Genomic DNA, 22133 nt, shown 5'->3' with positions numbered 1-22133 from the left:
GAAGCTGGTAATTTATTTGCTACAACATTCATTTTCATACATTTCATACTTTTTATTATAATACGTTAACAACAACACAGGTACGGTGATTGTATGGTTAACTGTATGGTTGACCCTCCACATAAAACAAGTGGAGTCAGTACTTTGTACTATTCAGAGGTAAATTTCTGACCCAGGAAAAACAAACAAACAAAAAAAAGAGCTATACTGGAACTGGAGCTAAATTATTTCATAAACTTTCCACAATGTTACTTAATAAAATATATTTAATTAAAAACAAATGCTGCGGTATGAGAGGAATAAACCACACCAGGCTGTATTTCTATAGAAAAAACTAATCAGTAACATGATGGGGGGCATGGGGACACACAAGTAACACAAACTCTACACTATTTATTTATCATTTATTAATAAAGTAATTCAAATCAAAAGCAGTTTAAAATCCTGTAGAATTAAACAAACAAACAAACAAAAAGACTCTACATAAATAGAATAATTAGCTTCCCATTTCATTATTCACAAATGTACAGTATATGCCATATTGTTTCTAGATTTATTAAAATATCCAAACACCTTTAATAAATGTCTTGAATAATATGTCTGAGACTCCACAAACTCCACAAACTCCATGAATCTTGGATTTCCACAAATGAATGCATTGTTTAATTCACTCTCTACAAACTCTAAATCTGAAAACCAACATTTTCACTGTCAAATGAAGTCAGTGTGACTGAAACACTACAATAGGTAAAGGATATTTTGGTCATCTGGTGAGATTTTAATCTCATTTCTCATGGGTTTATTGAAAAATTGACAGTGTAAATTAGCCTTGACAAAGTAAACTGCATGCAAAGTATGAATTTTAATGTCACTGGTGCCTTTGGGAGACTCGGTCATGGAGTTGCGCTGGCGTTGTCTTCTCTAGAAATTTAACAAGTCGGTTTTGACTGCCCACATCGCATTCCTGAGTGATGGACAACACAGCAGGGTGAAACCAAACGCCTTCCTTATTAAAGGGTATAAATGCAAACATACTCCCAGGAGAGCTGCAGAGATTTAGCGAAGCGCTCCAGGATTTAGGCCCTTCGACAAATCCGCACAAACAAGGACAACAGAAGCCAAACAGCTTATGCTAATAGAATTTGATCTGCAAGTATTTTATTGAACTGCGCTTTGCTCGTTTGCACGGTGGGATAATAGTGTGACACTGAAGAAGAGTGACAACTGCAAAGGTTTTCTATGAAATATGTGGAGGTGTCATGTGCTGAAGATGGGTCAGGCTGTAATGGTCCTTATGCTGATTTGGATGCCGCTGTTTACTGTGTCACATCTAGCAGAACTGGAGCAGGCTACAGTAAGACCAAAATCTACTGATACTTTTGAACTTCACACGTCAATTATGTCATTCAGGTCATATTCATATTGGGTCCGAAATAATAGAAGATGAAGTTTTAACATCATTGTCTTCTGTATTTTAAGAAATCTTATATTTGCTCTTTAGAGATACTTAAAGCGATACGGCTATCTGTTTACATCCCTGCAAGAGCAAGAACCGCAGCTGGAGCAAATAACTGAAGCACTGGGGTAACATACACACACACACACACACATGTTTTCACTCCTTCTCATGTTTCCAAGTTTTAAATGTTGTAAGTTTTAAATGTACACATTAGCTAGAATTAGATTATTGAGAGTTTAACATCAATAAGTCCCATAATCCCTTTCATTCCATCAATCTACGTCTGCATTGCCACTCAAGCAGAACTTAAAAAATGATGCCATTTATCTGTCACATTCTTCCAGATCTGGCCCCAATTTTCCAAAAGGACTGTAAAGTTTCACAAGAACAACATCTTGTCTCAAGTGTTCATTGCCATGTTTTTGTTGCCATTTAAATACTGTTCCAGCTTCATTATCTCAAGTTTGATTTGTCTCATTATGGGAGAAAAATATGGATTAAATTTTTTTTGTAATATATATATATATATATATATATATATATATATATATATATATATATATATATATATGTATAGTACATTTTGAAAGTGTGGCTAGTCTGGAGCTAGATAAACATTCTAACTCTCAGCACATAATTACATGAGTTTTAGTTTCTCTGGTTTTCCTTTCTGTTTTTATTAGAATATTCCAGAAAGTGACAGACCTACCAGTCACAGGCAGGTTGGACAATGCTACGCTAGCCATGATGAAAAAGCCACGGTGTGGCGTTGAGGATCACTTTAACAACAAAACTCTCAAATATCGAATATTGGGTGAGTTAAATGGATTTCATGGCTCTGAATCTGGTACAGTCCAATACAGGGGTGTCCCATTTTATCTGGAAAGGGCCAGTATGTGTGGTTGCGGGTTTATTCCAACCAAGCAGAAGCCATACATGAGTCTAATGAAAGCCAAGATTAGCTGATTTATCATGTGGTATCAGGAGGCTTCTGTGTGATTGGAATGAAAACGTGCACCTATACATTGGCCCATTGAGGGACAAGCATGGACACAGATTCAACAGTTTGTCCACTAATAGGACAATTAAAGCTTAGGATTTTCCAGAATTTATCCGATTTTTTTTGTTATAAATATGTCTTGTTTTTCTAGCGTGTGGTTTTTCTAGTGAGAGATAAAAGAAGTTTTGTGTATATTAAGGCTAAATGAGCTCATAAGTAAAAATCAATTAAATTAAATTCAGTTTATTGGTAAAGCGCTTTTAACAACTGACACTGTCTCAAAGCAGCTTTACAGAAGTATAGAAAACAGAAAAATGATAAAGTTTAAACTTAAGTTACTATTATCCCTAACATTTATCCATAATGAGCATGTTTGAGGTGATTGTGGCAAGGAAACACTCTCTGAGATGATGTGAGGTAGAAACCTAGAGAGGAACCAGGCTCAGAAGGGAACCTGTCCTCATTTGGGTGACAATGGACAGGAAATGATGTAAATGTAAATAATGTCCTTTTTAAAATCCTCAGCAGCTAAGAAATAAGCAAAAGCTTTTTGCTTTTTGTTGTAACAGGTTCCTGGCGTAAGAAGAAGCTGACTTATCGTATCTATGGCTTTGCTCCTGGTCTGGGAACAGCTCAAACACGGGTATCTATAAAGGCAGCATTCAAGTACTGGAGCGACGTTACACCTCTCCAGTTCTATGAGGTCACTGAGGGAAACGCTGACATCAAAATGTCCTTCCACAAGAGGGACAACGTCTGCCCAGTGCCATTTGATGGACCAGGTGTGAGAGAGAGAAATGGTGAAAATGCACCTTTATGGGATGGTTTGATGCAGACTTAGTGATGTTAAATATCACTTTTATTTACAGTGTTTTGATTCTGTTACATTTTTCAAAGCAACTGGTCCAAAGGTGATTCATATTCTAACAGCGGTTCTAACTGCATGGTTTATATTACTGCACTCATTCTAATATATTATTGTTTCCATAGTAACTGCTAACTGACAGGAAGTAATACGGTTGATGCTCCAGTTAATCTATTAATAGTAAATAGATAAGATTTTATTTTGAATGAAGAAAAACGTGTCATTTTTGGCAGATTTTTTTCTTCCTGTAGCACTAAAAAATTCCTCTCAGACCCTAATTTTAATCATTCGTAATGCACACTGTTAATGACACACTCTAAATAAATAAATAAATAAGCATATTATTATGTTTCTTTACTATTGGCTGAATACAGTGCATGTATACTATACTATGTACTATGTAAGTATTTTGTCTTTAGATAATTTGGCTGACTGATCTTCAGTACAGTTTAAGACTGAAGTCTTGTTCCTGCAGGAGATGTTCTGGCTCACGCTGAAGGTCCAGAATCTGGCATAGTGCACTTCGATGCAGAGGAGCTGTGGACTGAGGGGCAAAGCTATGGAGCAAATCTGAGAATTGTAGCAACCCATGAGATAGGCCACGCCCTGGGTTTAGACCATTCGCAGTATTCCAGCGCTCTCATGGGCCCTGTATACACTGGTTACCGTGACAACTTTCAGCTCCATCCAGATGATATCCGTGGAATCCAGGCACTGTATGGTGAGAACAGGGTCAGGTTTCAATCTGACATGTTGGGGAAATCTTCAGTCCACTTATTCTCCAAATGGAGGATTAGGAATCTAACTTTTTACAAAGTTACAACAGGCTTTCTTTTTTGTTAAAGGTAAACCAGAGGAACAACCTCCAGTAACCTTAGACTCAACTCCCCCTGATCCCTGCACTGCCTCCCTGGATGCTATAATGCTTGGTAAACACATTTTTTTTTTGCTTATTTGAGATCAGCATGTTCTAACATTTTCACCCTATTCAAAAGAATTCATTGTACAGATCCGTTGATAATGATGCTAAACTGAAAATTAACTTTAAGACCCTTGATCATGTGCTAAAGTGTTTATAAAGGTTTTATGTGAAATTACTGCTATCATCCTAACGTTGGCTAATTGGTTATATCATGTCCAGAAGTCCTCTTAAAACCCAGGAACTTCCTAACAAGTACATTTAGAATTTATTAATAAAGGACACATTTTTATGTTTATTGTTTTTTGATGTTGTGGAATACCCACAAAAAAACTTTAGTTTCTATTATGACTTACCATCGTTCCTCTCTCGAGTCTCTCTTCTGTTTTCTCTATTTAAAGATAATCCTATCCTGAGGTAAGATTTTCCTGAGGTGGTGACTGTAACACTGATACTGGAGACTTTTTCATACATGTTAAAGAAATGCCATAAAACATAAAACTTCACTTTATCACTTTATACTTTCTGTTTGTTAAATAACTAAACTTCAACCGTTTGAAATCCCTGTGAATGATTTTTTACTATATAAAAAATAATACACCGGCCAGCCATGACATTATGACCACCTGCCTAATATTGTGTTAGTTCCACTTTTGCTGCCAAACAGCCCTGACCCGTCAAAGCATGGACTCCACTAGATCCCTGAAGGTGTGCTGTGGTATCTGACACCAAGATGTCAGCAGATCCTTTATGTCCTGTAAGTTGTGAGGTGGAGCCTCCATGGATCAGACTTGATTGTCCAGCACATCCCACAGATGCTGATTGGACTGAGATCTGGGGAATTTGGAGGCCAAGTCAACACCTCAAACTCTATGTTGTACTCAACAAACCATTCCTGAACCATTTTTGCTTTGTGGCACGGCACATTATCCTGCTAAAAGAGGCCACAGCCATCAGGGAATACCGTTTCCATGAAAGGGTGTACATGGCCTGCAACAATGCTTAGGTAGGTGGTACGTGTCAAAGTAACATCCATGGATGGCAGAACCCAAGGTCTGAGCCGTGGCCGCCCATGACCCTGTTGCCTGTTCATCACTCTTCCTTCCTTGGACCACTTTTGATAGATACTGACCACTGCAGACCAGGAACACCCCACAAGAGCTGCAGTTTTGGAGATGCTCTGATCCAGTGGTCTAGCCATCACAATTTGGTCCTTGTCAAACTCGCTCAAATCCTTACACTTGCCCATTTTTTCTGCTTCTAACACATCAACTTTGAGGACAAAATGTTCACTTGCTGCCTAATATATCCCACCCACTAACAGGTGCCATGATGAGGAGATAATCAGTGTTATTCACTTCACCTCTCACTGCTCATAATGTTATGCCTGATCGGTGTATATTAATAATAATAATAGTGCACATAAAATTGAGTAATTAGATACATTATAAGGGAATATTATACAATCTTTCTAAAAGTTCCTTCTGTTTAGGGCCATTGCACAAGACGTTTGCATTCAGTGGAGAGTATGTATGGACGATATCTGATGACGGCTATAACACACCGATACGGATTAACATCCTGTGGAAGGAACTGCCTGGTTATTTAAATGCTGCCGTGCATTCGCAAAGGACCGGCAAGTCTTACTTTCTTAAAGGTAAAGCATCGCCTTTCACGATCAGTTTTGATTTGGAATGCTTAACTGTTTTGATCTGCATTGATTTGATTCAATTCCTTAAAGGGTGACTTGAATAAAAATGCATATCCTTGGCCAGCAAAGCAAATTCAGATACTCACCAGTCACCTTCATAACTGAGTGAAGTATTTAAACACATTTTGTTTCTCTTACAGAGTCAGAAAATCACATATTCACTTAAAATATTAAACATAAAAATATCTCCATAAAATCTATTAAATATTCCCTTTTAATTGTGATCGTTTAATCTTAGATGAATACACATCATCCTTTTCTTCCAGGTGATAAAGTTTGGAGGTATTCTGGCTTTAAGTTGGACCACGGTTATCCCAAACTGCTTGCTATCCCTCCAAACATTGAGGCTGCCTTTTACTTTCAAAGCAATAAAAAACTCATTTTTATTAAGGTAAAGTACCCAGAGCATGCACTTTAAAAAAGATAATGATTGTATATACCATTCAATATTTATTAACTGCCCCAGACCATTTAGTAGAGTTTTATAAGTGTATGTTTTATTTAACAGTATTTCAATTAATATAAATAATTACAGAAATAGACATTCAATCAGTCCCCCCAGGCTTTATTTTTTTTGTGTGATTGTTGCGGACAAGAATTTTACTACAGCCTTTTTTTTTTGCATTTGCAATGCAAAGTACAGAGTGTTTTTTTTTACTACTTTTACTTTCTCCTTTTAAAGTTCTACCAGCGAAGACACGTTTGTAATGACTTTCCATGATAGCTGTACTCATGTTCGACACACGTGATTTGGATGAATGTGCATCGTGATTATTTCAGAAAACCTGCATGAATTTTTTAAAAAATTCAAAGTGAAATAAAAAAGTTTGCAGCATTTCCTAGCTTTTATGACAATTTCTGCAACTGCATGAAACACAATATCCTAGATGGACTGACTCAATGAGCTTAATCTTGCTTCTGATGCCGGCTATGTTTGAGCAAGTACATTATAATCACAACGTAATCAATATATGCATGCTAAAAGGATTTCTCAAATACCTCAAACATTTGAAAAGGCCAATGGGTGCCAGGTTTTCAAATGACATATAAATAGTACATTTATTAGTTCATTGATTGACTAATTGAGTGTGTGTTTTTGGTCTCATTTAGGGTTTCGAATACTGGCAGTGGGATGAACTGGGTTCCCCCGATGAACTGAAACAATTTCCTAAACCCCTCTCACATCTCATCCCTGGGTTACCATCCAGTCCAGATGCAGCATTCACATGGACTAATGGTCATGTTTACATTTTCCAAGGAGACCAGTACTGGCGTTTAAGCCCCAGACACTTCATCGAGAAGGGTTACCCGCTAAACATGAGAGAACGCTGGATGAAGTGTGGCCATTAACTCAAACACATCAATAATGATTTACACTTCACTTAGCATTAAGCATTGTGGATAATACTAATTAGAAACAATGGAGATGGCTTTGGACTGCAATTAACATGATCAATTCTGCACTCAAGTCTCCACTATTGAACATTTAATAACTTCAACAGAACAGTTCATGTTAAAACTTTAATGAATTCAGAGATGACACTCAGATTCATAATTTGCTCAGAAGCTCCTGGTTACACAATTGCACTTGATTCCTCTCAAGGTTTCTTCCTGATATCATCTCAGGGAGTTTCTCCTTATCACCATTGCCTCTGGCTTGCTTATTAGGGACAAATAAATGATTTTTTTTTATTTTTTTTAGCTCCATTGTTAAAAGCACTATACAAATAAAACTGAATTTAACGTAAAATAAGCTGTACGAGATAGATGATTGATCTAAAAAAAAAAAAATGTTATATTTTCGGAATATATTTTAGGAGTTTATTAAATTCTACAGTGTATATATACTCTGTATCATTGTTGTGGCTACTTCTTCTGAGTTAACTAAATATGCCATTTATCTGGAGCTTTACACTACTAACCCAAGCACAAATTTCAAACATAGGATTTCTGTGATGGAGCATTAAATGTTGTGCTTTAAAAGAATAGCTGCACATCCTGTTTTGAATTCCAAGTTTATCGATGTTTTCACTTCCAGCACAAATTGCTTGCCACTGATAGACACAATCAAGCTCAGTTGTTTTTGGGACCACACAAGGCCACCGGTGACTACAGTCTCACAAGTGTTACAGAGTTTACGTGACTATTCGAAATATTTCCTTATAGTAGCCTACACCAGGGCTGTACAATCTGATCTGGAAAGGGCTGGAATGTGTAGGTGCAGGTTTTCGTTCCAGTCTAGCAGAATCATACCCCATGAGTCTCCTTAAAGGCAAGATTTACTGATTAAACCGGTGGAATCAGATGTGGTTCCTGCTTGATTTGAAGGAAAACCTGTACCCACACTGCCCCTTTTGCGATTAAGATTAGACACCAGTCTACGTTCCTGCACGAAACTCTTATGAGGAAAAAGGAAATGCATTTCGACCTAAAAACAATAAACACTTGCTGGAAAGCTGATACATATATGAATAGCACAGTGTTATTTGTGCGTCAAATACATTGTTCTAAGGTAGTACATACTGTATGAAATGAAAATCCCTTGGGAGTGTAGCTGTGCAACTTTGACCAGTTCTCAAGGGACAGACAGAGAGAGAGAGAGAGAGAGAGAGAGAGAGAGCAATTGAGTGTGATAATAAAAGCTTCATCCATAGCTGAGGTCAGAGATATGATGTTTGCTGGTATAATAGTCAATACATACTAAGATTCTGTTAAAGATTATGATTAGTGATTGAGAACACCGTAATGCAGTGTTTAGTCCATCCATTCTTACATTTTCAGCCTTAAATCCCCCTTAGCATTAAAAAAACAATACTGTTTAATTATGTGCATTTGGAAACCAAACAGAAAAATGAACCTAAAGCTTAAATTTGCCTTGATTTGATTTCAGCATTGTTACTGGTGTGCATTGTTACTGCGATCTGAAATGCCCTTGGCTGAAAACTTGTGGGAGTTGGTGGTTTTTACTCTCATGCAGGCTGGATCAGTTTGATATGAAGAAAGAAAGGCCATGTACCTTAACCAGGGAGGGTAATAGATGCAGCATAGTACTTGTGCAGCTCTACACTACATGATTACTACATTCATTCATTCATTCATTCATTAACTCAAAAATCAGTAATATCTTTACATTTTGAGGAAATAAATCCAAGAGAATTCATAAGAAAATACTGCAGGTTGATACAAGAATAACTGTGGGAGCAGGCAGGACTGGTCAGACATACTTGATATATAATCTGACTTTCAAAGATAAATGCGAATTAGTGCCATTTGTTACTTGCTGCTATAAGGGTTGTGTTAAAGTAATTTTGATTATTTGTGGCTTTAAGCGTTTTGCACCCTGAAGTCCTGAGAAGCTGCAGTGTGCAGTGTTCAGTAGACTCCAATGATGTTTTATTAGTCAAATCAGAGTCCACATCGTCAGCACACACACTGAGTGCACACAGTCTGTTAACCTCAGCTGCCACTGAACTCTGTTGAATTCTCTTTCCAGGTGTGTGTGTGTGTGTGTCTGTGTATGTTTCTGAGTTCATTCACACCCTGATCACTGCAGGTGAGGAGGTTGTGAGAGGCACCATGGATCCTGTCTCAAAGTCAAAGTCGATCATGGTGTGGTAGACGGTGCTCAGACTGCTCATAGATGAGCCCGTGCTCGTCTGCCTCTCACGCAGGTTTGCCAGGTAGCTCTGTGACCAGGATGAAGAAAATGTCAAAATGTCAAGATAACGAAATAAGATACACAGTACTATGGATATTAATTGGTGAAATGCCGCTAGTGACAATTGCATAATGTATAATTGTAGTAACCTAATCCTCTTGTGTTATCTAATTGTTTTATTACAGAGTTACAGTAAATTACAGGATTTTTAATCACCCTGAAATATGTTTAATAGGCCTAAAGACAGCAATCTATTTACATCTTTACCCTATCTATGTTTGTTTACCATTTCTGGCTGGGTTTGTTTCGAAACACCTTACTCCAAAAACACATTTTAAACAATTAAAGATGTATAATTGAGATATATCACAGTGTTTTATTTAATTATATTTAAAGAACGGCAAAGCGTACGGATTTAGACTTAACAGCTGAAACAAAAACAGCAAGGCAAATTCGGGCAACCTAGTATGTATATACACAATGTTATAACTCACCACCAGGTGGCAGTAGCAGCATATTATCCGTTAACCTGACCGTGCTGAGAAATAATTGGCTTAACAAGTATGTTTGCAATGAGAACCATATTTCATGTTGTAAACCTGCAATGACTTTACTCGTTGACATTTGAGCACCATTATTAACTGCTTTCAGACATTGCATCTCAAGTAGTATTGCTATGCTTGTATGCGGAGCCACGCCCCCTCAGATTTCTACAGGGCCATGTCCCTTAACATAATACAGTTGTGTACAGTTTCAGTCAAAACCCCTAAAGTTTTAATTGTGTGCTCTGGATGTTTACCCACTGATTTGTGGAAATTTGCAAACACAATTGAGAATTACAAAAGTGATGAGAATTCATAGTTTTAATATGAGGATTGACTTTGCGTGATCTTGACTGGGGATAGAATACAACTGTGGCTTTGTGATTTATTACTGTATCTCTTTGCTTACGTACAGTTGCAAATGACAAATAAATATCTCCATAGATTAAAGACGCGTTTCCGTGAGTGTGAAATTGGATGCTGATTACCGGAGCGAGCACATCTCCTGCGTATCGTTTGAGAGGTGGAGGTCTGCGTCGATATTTTCCGGCTGGAAGTCGGCGTGTATCCGCCTGTCTGATCTTCAATAGCTGGAGCTGCTTTTGTTTGCCACTCACTATCACTGCCACAGAGAGAGGATAAAGAAAGAAGTTAAGGTGGGCAGTAATGCTGTGTAAGAACACTCTCCACAGTAGACTTGACCTCATGGACCTGGTCTGTTTGTCTGTCAGTCAGTCAGCTTTACTATAAGGGGGAGCAAATATTCAAGGATAAAACAACACATGAACAAATATATAACCCACATGCCATGCTTGATCTGAATCAGCTTTGAATTAACCCTACAATAAGAGCCAAGATTTTTCCATACAATAATCCTTCAGCCTGAAAATTTATACTTATGTTCTCTAAAAGTAATCAGGTCAGACAGGTCAATTACACAGGCAGGTCAGGTACATAGATCTGTGTATTTCAGCCAGCTCGTTATAATGAGCACAGTTTGAGTGTGTTCACATGTGGCACTTCAGATGTATAACACACTGTCTCACGCACTTGTTAAAACTAACTATTGTCAACTATTTGCAAGTGTAGGGAAATATGATTACATGCCTAAAACTTTGCCTCATTATTCTTTGACAACAATCTGGATAATGGGTTCACGACTTCACACTGCTCTTTCAGACCAGTTCTGGTTTTTTTTCTGTATTAGATATAAATATACAATTTAACAACTTAACAAGGCTCTTAACAAGCTTGGCTCTAGGGGCTCTGTATCATGTCTGACCCAAACTACCTAACAAGCTGGGATATGTGAAGACTGTGTACCAGGCTAAAAAAAAACAGGGGTCCTGGTGATCCTCAGGTGTTTACGAGGTCTTATATTGAAATATCACCTGAATATTTTGCCATTTTAAAGGCTTCCCACCAAATAACACTGGAAGTTAATAAGTAACACAGATAACAGCTCTTTAATGAACCTTGTACTGCAATATTTTCTAATCATGGTCCCCCAGTACCAGTGCACCTTACTCACACACACACACACACACACACTATTTCATACATGACAAACAAGATTAGCCTACAATGCAGGTCTTTTGAAAGGGGGAGGAAACCAGAGTACCAAGAGGAAACCCCCAAAGCACTTAGTGAATGCAATTACTGCGTCCCCAATGCTAGAGGTATGAGGCAAAAAATTTCCACCATTTAAATATAATTAAAAAATTGCGATTCAGGATATTGTTAAGCAGCGAATATTGGTAGTTTCTTTCTTAATTTAAGGCTTCTGTTTACATCTTAACAGCTTGTTAACCTGCAATCCAGCTTGTAAACCTGCTCGTAACAGCTTGTTAACCTGCAATCCAGGTAAAACAGAGTTTCTCAATCCCTTATGAGACAATTTAAATAAAGGAACATATACCGACCAGACACAACATTATGATGACCTGCCTAATATTGTGTTGGTCCCCCTTTCACTGCCAAAACAGCCTGATCTGTCATGCACTGTGTATTCTGACACCTTTCTATCAGAACCAGCATTAACTTCTTGTCTGTTGGATTGGATCACATGGGCCAGCCTTCACTCCCCACGTGCATCAATGAGCCTTGGCTGCCCATGACCCTGTCGCCGGTTCACCACTGTTCCTTCCTTGGACCACTTTTGATAGATACTGACCACTGCAGACCGGGAACACCCCACAAGAGCTGCAGTTTTGGAGATGCTCTGATCCAGTCGTCTAGCCATCACAATTTGGCCCTTGTCAAACTCTCTCAAATCCTTACGCTCGCCCATTTTTCCTGCTTCTAACACATCAACTTTGAGGACACTTGCTGCCTAATATATTCCACCCACTAACAGGTGCCATGATGAGGAGATAATCAGTGTTTAATCACTTTACCTCTCAGTGCTCATAATGTTATGCCTGATCAGTGTATCATTTATCATAACAAAGGAAGCATGGTCAGACTGGTGGGAAAAGTGAGGGTTCCAAGCATTTGAATTGCAATTTGCTTTACTTTCATCAGAGGACTTAAGTCCAATTACTAAGCACTAACCAAGCTAAACACTGACATGGCTGTCATCTGCTTACCTTCAGTGTGTGACGTTCCTTTGGCAGTGAATTTATGCTGCACCAGGTTTCCTAAAGCTGTTACCACAATCCAGATGCCCAACATCAGCCAGCTGTACCAGCACAGCACCTTTTCTTGGTTCCCCTGCAGCCTCACATGTGCCCTCCACACCAACATTGGTGTCTTCATGCAGTAATCCACAGATGTCATGACAATGGCGGCACCGAGAGTTGCCGTAGCCAACATGGTCATGCTTCTCTGCCAGCAGAGTGTCAGCACAGCGAAGAATATGCCAATGCCGAGTACTGTTCCTGCAGGCACCCACACAGGACTGAGGACAGGATAATAATGTCCTGCTGCCAGCAGAGCGGTGATGGAGAGCAGCAGGCCCAGGTGGAGACCAGTGAGAAACAGACCCACACAGCGCACTAGTATGCTCACCAGTCCTCCCAGTAAGCCAATGCCTAGAGAGATGCCTGCCCGTGTCTCTGCGTCCAGTGGTGAGTCCAGCAGCTGCTCTCGGAGACACAGCAGGTAGCCTATGCCAGTCCCAAATGCCAGCCCAGACAGGAACATCACTAATTTAAAACAGCGGTAGCCTGCAAACATGGAAAAGACTTGTCATAGAAGATAAGCTACCACATAGTGACGCAGAACTAGGAGTGATTTTACAAACAAAGCTTCAAAGAAAGCATTAAACACAGCTATGTAATGGCTTCCTCATAAAAACACATTTATAAGCCAAATGTTGGATTCTCTTACAAAAGCATGGAACATTGTGCTGGCAAGAAATTTATGTTCAAATCAAATCCTATTATATCCAGATTAAATGGCACATTTTTTGCACAGTCTACCCATGTCAACACACGCTAATATAGTACCCCAGTCATTATTCTGTCTGTGATGGGGAAAATATTTCGTGAGAGAGTAAAACAGCATCCAGCATGTTCCCCTCCTTCAGTAAGTGTTTAAAAACCCCCGAGAAAGAAGGCCAGAAAACAGGAAGCATGCTCTATAAAAAAGTCAAGGCCTACAATGGGCGGTAGTCAGCATGGAGCATGTAAGGAAACCAAACATGGCTTCCAACTGGGTTAAGTATTTGTGTCGTTTTTTAGTTCAGTACTTTTTCATTTGGAAGAAGCACCACCTGAAGATGTCCATGCTGAGATTGTAATTACTACATGATGTTATTTTTGTTTTAAACCTAAAATTAGCAGGCAATCCGAATCAAGTTATATGTTATCTGACGTACAGAAGGATTAATACAATACCCTCCAGCAGGTGCTGTGACATATTATAAAGCAACCTTAAATGTTTGTTTTTATGAAATGCTGGCACACTGCGGCTCAATGAGGATGTTCCAATTGTTACACTCTTCTGTTAGAGCAGTGGGTGCTGAAACAAGCTGTCGTATACACAGATGCTTCCAAACATGCTCAGTGTGCGAGATGTCTGGTGTACATATACACCATGGAACATCTAGGACAGTCTAGACGATCAGTTTTTTTCAATTTTACTTACTCAAGGGAATTCTGGTAATCATGTAGCTGTGAAATATACACCAATCTGGCATTAACATTATGAGCAGTGAGAGGTGAAGTGAATAACTCTGATTATCTCCTCATCATGGCACCTGTTAGTGGGTGGGATATATTAGGCAGCAAGTGAACATTTTGTCCTCAAAGTTGATGTGTTAGAAGTAGGAAAAATGGACGAGTGTAAGGATTTGAGTGAGTTTGACAAGGGCCAAATTGTGATGGCTAGACGACTGGATCAGAGCATCTCCAAAACTGCAGCTCTTGTGGGGTGTTCCCGGTCTGCAGTGGTCAGTATCTATCAAAAGTGGTCCAAAAAAGGAACAGTGGTGAACCGGTGACAGGGTCATGGGCAGCCAAGGCTCACTGATACACGTGAGGAGCGACGGCTGGCCCGTGTGAGCCAATCCAACAAGCTACTGTTGCTCAAATTAGAAGTTAATGAAGAAGTTAATGCTGGTTCTTATAGAAAGGGGTCAGAATACACAGTGCATGACGGGTCAGGGCTGTTTTTCTCATCAAAAGAGGGACCAACACAATATTAGGCAGGTGGTCATAATGTTATGCCTGATCAGTGTATATAGATCAGTTAATGATTATGTTTGAGAGCTCTGAGAATTTATGTTGTGAATTTATATGTATGATTTGAGCTCTGGGAATTTAATTGATGTGTAGTTTAGCTCTGAACATTCAAACGGAAGTTTTGGATTTAAGTTGGAATCTTTTCGTGTCTCGCTAGAAAAAAAAACAAACAAACAAAAAAACAAAACAACAACAAAAACAACTATAGCAAAGCTAGTTTAAAAACAGGGAACAAAAGGGTACAAAAAATAGATCCAACCATCCAATGGACATATTTTCTTACATTTATCCCTTTATGAATTTTTAAAAAATTGAAGCACTTGATGAAATAATTCCCCTACTGATGCTTTGGACCGAATTAAATGAAAAAGAATGCTATTAAATGGTAAACAAACAAATAAATAAAATCCACAAACAATGAAAAATCAGTGAGAAAATTTTACATATACATTTATGGATATTTTAGGTACCTGCTTATATTTTTCAACAAAAAAATAAATAGTAATAAAACAAAATGCCATTAAATGTATTTTCATACATTCAGTACATTTACTGGTATTTTACTGTCAATTAGTGATTGGTGATTTTTTTTTAATCACATGCGCAGCTATATTCTTTGTGTTAGTCTCAGTGTTAGTCTCATAAGAAGGAGTCAGTAACTTGAGCTCCGTCAGATTTGTATTCCGCAGGATTGACATCACTGTCATTATCTCAGCACATACTCACCACAGAAGCAGTAGACAATCCCTAGTATGAAGCACACGGTGCAGGCTACTGAAGGAATGACCTCATACTTCTTCCTGACCTCCAGAACACAGCTGTGTGCTGATGCCAGTGTGGGAATCACCCCCTCTGTCACCATCATCGAGGGGTCTGCCATTCTGGCTCAAGAGTTCACAGACTGACCGAAAATGGAGAATCAGCCTCTCATGGGAAATGTGTGCATGTTGTCCTTGTACATCTTTACAGGGAATGCATTTCTGTATTGTTCAATGCATGTAGCATTAGTCCAAATGCACATCTGGAGAGCCAAAGCACCTAAAAAAGAAGAGGAGAATGTCATCATTCAGATATGATGAATGGATTCTTAGGGCTTTATTAGGGAAGAGTGAAGCAAATATTTCAGTCATGAGCCAAAAACCCAGTGCAGTGTATAAACCCATTATGTGAATAAACATTTCCTGTTTCGACATGGCTTTAAGCTTTTCATGAATGGATTTCCTGTGCATCTTATCGTGTTCATACCCTTACATACCAGCACCGTGAAAAGCCTCGAAAGAGAGAGAAATTTCAACCAGTTCATTAGAATTTATTTAATTCTTTGTTGTGTTCCCCTTAACTCTGAACAAAAAATCTAATGCAACAGTTACAAGCTCTGGAAACACCTGTAACCTTTCTCCCCTCTCTCAAGTTCCCGTCTGGCAAGCCTGAGGGAAGTAGGATTTCTGCCCCTCCTCCTGCCACCATCTTTCTGTCTGTACTGCCTTCCACTAGCTCTCTTCACCCAAACACAGGATGCAGGTTTCGGAAGTGAGCTCTGCTTCAATGTCTCATTGTTCTGCACATATGGCTATCTGCTTTACTGTAAAAGTAAAGCAGAGAAACAACTCCAGTTATTTATAGTGTGTACTTTCTAAAATCATTAAACTTAAAAATATCTTCCTTCAATATTACATTACATACATTATATTGCCAAAAGTTTTGGGACACCCCCCCAAATCATTGAATTCAGGTGTTGTTTTTCAGGGGTTGGACTTGGCCCCTTAGTTCCAGTGAAAGGAACTCTTAATGCTTCAGCTTCATACCAAGACATTTTGGACAATTTCATGCTCCAAACTTTGTGGGAACAGTTTGGGGATGACCCCTTCCTGTTCCAACATGACGGTGCACCAGTGCACAAAGCAAGGTCCATAAAGACATGGATGAGTGAGTTTGGTGTGGAGGAACTTGACTGGCCTGCACAGAGTCCTGACCTCAACCTGATAGAACACCTTTGGGATGAATTAGAGCAGAGACTGCGAGCCAGGCCAAACGGGACGGCCAGGGACGTCTGCCTTTACATGCACATGAATTTAATATGGAGTTGGCCTGCCCTTTGCAGCTATAACAGCTTCAACTCTTCTGGGAAGGCTTTCCACAAGGTTTAGGAGTGTGTTTATGGGAATTTTTTGACTATTCCTCTAGAAGCGCATTTGTGAGGTCAGGCACTGATGTTGGACAAGAAGGTCTGGCTTAGTTAATAGTTAATAGTTAACTCTTAATAGTTCCCACTCTCATTTATCCCAAAAGTATTCTGTCACGTTGAGGTCAGAATTCTGTGCAGGCCAGTCAACTTCCTCCACACCAAACTCACTCATCCATCTTTATGGACCTTGCTTTGTACACTGGTATGCAGTTATGTTGGAACAGGAAGGGACTATCCCCAAACTGTTCCCACCAATTATGAAATTATGCAAAATGTCTTGGTATGTTGAAGCATTAATAGTTCTTTTCACTGGAACTACAGGGCCAATCCCAACCTCTGAAAAACAACACCTGAATTCAATGATTTGGAGGGGTGTCCCAAAACTTTTGGCAATATAGTGTAGGTACATCATAAAAGTGAATGTTCATGGTTAATACTATCTTATTTTATACAATAACATCCAGGAAAATGAGCAAAAATTACAATTATTATAAAAAATATTTTGGACATAAAAATACAGGAACATTAATGGCTAATACTAATTAAATTAGTATTTAAGTATTTTTTATTTCATTTTTTTTTTAAATTCTTTTTGAAGAAAATAAGCATCACTTGATTTGTGGAGCTCAAAATCCAGCTCAGCATTGAGAGACAATTCTCAGCATTGAGGGACAGCTCTCTCTATTTCTGTACTCAGGGTCTGATATCTAAGAAATGTTGAGTCAGATGCCCCAGCTCTCCGTAATGCCTTTAGAATACAGGATTGACAGGAATTCTATTTTAGTAGTGAGATGTAAATAGCTTGTTAAAAATAACATCCTGAGTAATTAGCGTACCCCATAATGGCACCTACCGTCACTACATTGTGGTCTGTAGACAAAACTAGACATGTTTATTGTATACTACTCTAATCTTGAATTCGACCTAAATTTTTATAATGTTTTTTTTTTTTTTTGTACAGATGCTCATTCAATATCCCAAATAAAAACAGCCCAGATGTGTAGATTAAAATATTAATGAAGCAAAAATCACAATGCTATTTCTGGATTTGATATTAATGTAGACTTCATTTTGACTTTAGGGATTTTTGTCCAAATATCTGTGGCATAATTTTCAGGTAATTTTGTGTCTCTGTCTCTATTTCTTCCATTTTATATAGTATAGTTTAATCTATATTCGAATACCCTGTACTTATCAGTACATAGCTTTTTTGTGTCTTTTGATAATTACTTTGCAAGCACCTTTTCATAACTTTTCATAAAATAAGTCTTACTTGAAAAGAAATACATTACTGTAACCCATTCAGATAACATACAGTAAGTAAAGAATGCCAAAGGGGGTGCTCAAACTTTTGAGCTTACTAATAAAAATATCTGCTGGCTCAGAATAAATTGCTGTAATATTAAGCAATCCATACGCCATTTAACATGTGGAAAATGTAATCACATATTATTTGTAGTTTCCCTAAATCATTATAAAATCCCACAGTGCATATAATAAACACTTTCCCACTTCCCACAGTTGTCAAGGCATTCCCTGCCATGGTGACATCTTTTAGAAATGCTCTGTTTGGGGATGAAACTGCACAAAAGCAGAAGAGGCCAGCAGAGTGTGTGTGTGCATGCTGATGCCTAAATCGTACCCGAGCCTCCAGAAACACACAGACACAAATCTACCTTCAGGAAACCACAGTTCAACAGTCATTCTCCTCAGTTCTTCCCCCACTTGCCCTACCAACAACTTTCGGTGATAAGGGTAAACTCATTCCTGCTGGGTTCAATGCCCTGGAATCATTCTTGTCTGTATATGTCAATATCCCTGTAGGGCATAGAATTTAGAAATCTTTAGTCTTTAATCTTTCAGTATTTTAAAGGAGAAAACTGCTCTATTGTGATGCAACACATAAATACCAATGCTTTAATGTCTTTTATATACACACACTGAACACTATACTAACCCTGAGTAGGGCCTCACTTAAAACATGCTCTTAAAACAGCCTCAGTTCTTCATAGCATTGATTCCACAAAATGCTGGAAACATTTCCTTTGAGATTCTGGTCCATACTGATATGGTTGCATCATCAAATCCTACAGATTTTTTTTAGATACACTTTCATGCTGTGAATCTCCTGTTCTTCCACATCCCAAAGGTGTTCTATTGGATTCAGAGCTGGTGAATGGGAAGCACACAAGAACACTGAGCTCATTGTCATGTTCAGGAAACCAGTTTGAGATGACTTTTGCTTTGTGACATGGTGCATTATCATGCTGGAAGAAAACATTCCTCGTGCCTTTACACCACCTCCACCAGCCTGGACTGTTGACATAAGGCAGGTTGGTTCTAGGGACCCATGATATTGGAACCAAATTTTGAACCTGTAACCTGTGTGCCTCATCAGATATTGAGATTCATCAGACCAAGCTACAGTTTTGTTTTTCTTTCTTTTTTTGATCAAGATTTTATGTATGTATTTGGTTCAGTACGCATCAGGAACATGTAACACGGTCCAATGAACTATATACAATAGACGCCATGAAGCTGTCCACTTGTAAAAAAGAAATAGGAAAATGAAAATAAAGTCAGAGAAGCATAGTAAGAATGTCATCTTTTTAGCCACATGCCAGAAATGCTTGACCAACTAGAAATAGTGTTGTCCTTTGCGCCTTTGAGCCTGGCAGTGACATTCCAGCAAGACATTCCAAGCTACATTGTTCAGTCATAAACTATTCAATTTTGGTTAGCCAACTGTAGCCTCAGCTTTCTGTTTTTGGCTGACAGAAGTGGAACATGATGTGGTCTTTTGTTGTCGTAGTTCATCCATCTCGACATGTATGTGCTTTCTGAGATGCTTTTCTGCTCACCACAATTGTACAGAGTGGTTATCTGACTTACTGTAGCCTTTCTGTTAGCTCCAACCAGTCTGCCCATTGTTTGTTGACCTCTCTCACCAACAAGAAGTGCCATGGTCAAAAATCACTTGATTTCCCACATAATTTCCCATTCTGTTGACTAAAGTGAATATTACCCAAACAAGCTAGCTATATCTACACAATTTTAGGCATTGCAATGCTGCCACATGATTGGCTGATTAGGTAACCGAATAAATGAGGATCTTTTTACATAAGTTTATATGTAGACTCAGGAAAACCTGGTGGAAGTTGTTGTGTCTGAATAATAACCCAATACAACTATAACCTTCACTTGAGTTGAACAGTTTATATAATATTGGAATCAAGATGCAATTTTAATCAAACTAGGCTCTGTTCAAGTGATTAAAATTAAATACTAATTCTTAACGACACTTAAAAAGGTTCATTATTCATGAGGCTTAATATTAATCTTTGAAGTTTTATTGAAATTGTATACAAACCTAAATATGGTGCCTAGTTGAAATCTAGCTAAAATTTTAACTAAAAATATATGCATTGTTATGGAATGGATGATATGATAAAAGTATGAGGGCATGACTATCCGAAACATATCTTACAATACACAATATATATCACTGAAACTTGGGTTTGCTCAAAAACTAACAGCAATACAGTAAGAAAGTCAACCATTTATATCATATTTACAGTAAAGTTACAGAAAAAAATGAACTATTAACACAGAAAAGAATGATATTTCTAAATCTTCTAAAACTTTAAAAACAGCTTAAATACATGTTAAAGCTCAAAGATTAAAACATCAAATCAGCTGCTTCCACGCAGATATTAAGGCACTGTTAAAGTGATTAAAATAGTAAAGGGACGAATAGGGATAAATAGTAAAATAGTGAACAGATAAATAGTAACTTTATCGTTTTTTCTATGTTTCTATACTTCTGTAAAGCTGCTTTAAGAGACAGTGTCCATTGTTAAAAGCGCTATACAAATTTGTACATTGAAGTAAACTGAATTAAATTAAAATATACTTAAAAACAATTCAATACAAGCCTTGAGCATAATATTTACACTAGGATTTACTGAAGGTTAATGATTTAAAAGCAATATGCTTAAACGTGTAAACTAGCTGTAAATTTCATACACCCTTAAAGTGATTTATTAAAAAAATGCTTCTACAACAACTACTACTACTACTACCACTATTACTAATAAACATCTGGAAAGGGTCCCTACCTGGTTGACTCTCAAATATTCTAGCACTTCACTCTAAACCTTGTTTGGTTGTTACTTTCTAGATTTTACAGTAATTTCTGGTCAACCTGGAGCTCTTCAGTGCCTCATAGTAAGTAGTTTTAATTAAAACAGTCTTCTATAAAAGAAAGTGAGCACTTACCCTGAAACCCAGTCCACATACAAGTCGAGGTCTGAAATGAGTTATAAACTTTTTCCCCCAAGAAAGTGTGGAGGATTATGAAAAGATCTCTGGTTGTATGAATAAACTGGTTACAACGGTCAACACTGGCCAGACAACAGCTTTCACACTGAAATCCGCGTCTCCAAGAAACCCTCACCATCTGACAACTTCTGACATCACAGCGTGGCCATCTGCTACACACAAAGCCATCTCCAAGCTCAAGTCCCGTCTATTGCTCATGCTATGTAGCTCATATTTGTTCTTGTTTGGATTTAGTGCGACTTGGCAACTCGCTGCCTAAGTCCAACAGTAGCGTTGCCGAAATGGGGATTATTTTTTTTTTCTTCGACACGATTTTAATTCCGTGGTCTACAAATAAATCGGATATTTAATTAATTTTTACTTTTTTGACGCTTTTCAACCAAATTTACATTTAGGCATACTTATAGTGAATAATTTTTTCAACCGCAATTGGGGAAAAAAAGTTAAGTAATCCAAATCTGGCAACCCTGACCAGCAGTTATTTGCAGGAGGGGCTCTAATTTCCATATGAATTATACGTCCAGAGGTAATAACGGTTTTATTTATTTTTGAATTTTCTAATAGATAGATAGATAGATAGATAGATAGATAGATAGATAGATAGATAGATAGATAGAGATTTATCTATACTTGTCAACAGATGTTTATGTTTAAAATAATAGTTAACATAGATTGTGTGTGTGTGTGTGTGTGTGTGTGTTATCAGTCCTATGAAAAGAATGAACAATACTAAATAATAAAACTCCTGTTATATTTTTTATTTTTGAA

At 38.0% G+C, this 22133-nt stretch overlaps 2 protein-coding genes across 2 annotated transcripts; one reads left to right on the top strand and one right to left on the bottom strand.

Annotated features, from left to right (window-relative positions):
• Positions 1–1062: 1062 nt before the first annotated feature.
• On the top strand, positions 1063–7304 carry LOC131353417 (matrix metalloproteinase-19-like). The gene is made up of 9 exons (XM_058390449.1): positions 1063–1354; positions 1502–1584; positions 2143–2273; positions 3029–3241; positions 3800–4045; positions 4170–4253; positions 5736–5900; positions 6221–6345; positions 7065–7304. The coding sequence occupies exons 1-9, from the start codon at positions 1247–1249 to the stop codon at positions 7302–7304; spliced, it is 1395 nt and encodes a 464-aa protein (XP_058246432.1). The 5' UTR covers positions 1063–1246.
• On the bottom strand, positions 7059–21561 carry LOC131353418 (transmembrane protein 198-like). The gene is made up of 5 exons (XM_058390450.1): positions 21303–21561; positions 15566–15877; positions 12743–13321; positions 10643–10776; positions 7059–9640 (listed from the first exon to the last, which is right to left on the bottom strand). Exons 2-5 carry the CDS (start codon positions 15717–15719, stop codon positions 9488–9490), a joined length of 1020 nt encoding a protein of 339 aa, XP_058246433.1. The 5' UTR covers positions 15720–15877; positions 21303–21561; the 3' UTR covers positions 7059–9487.
• Between the last annotated feature and the right edge of the window lie 572 nt (positions 21562–22133).

The sequence above is a fragment of the Hemibagrus wyckioides genome, linkage group LG05 (assembly GCF_019097595.1).
Source record: "Hemibagrus wyckioides isolate EC202008001 linkage group LG05, SWU_Hwy_1.0, whole genome shotgun sequence".
NCBI lineage: Eukaryota > Metazoa > Chordata > Actinopteri > Siluriformes > Bagridae > Hemibagrus > Hemibagrus wyckioides.
The sequence above is the reverse complement of the archived record's forward strand: the minus strand, read 5'-3'. Positions and strand labels throughout refer to the sequence as shown.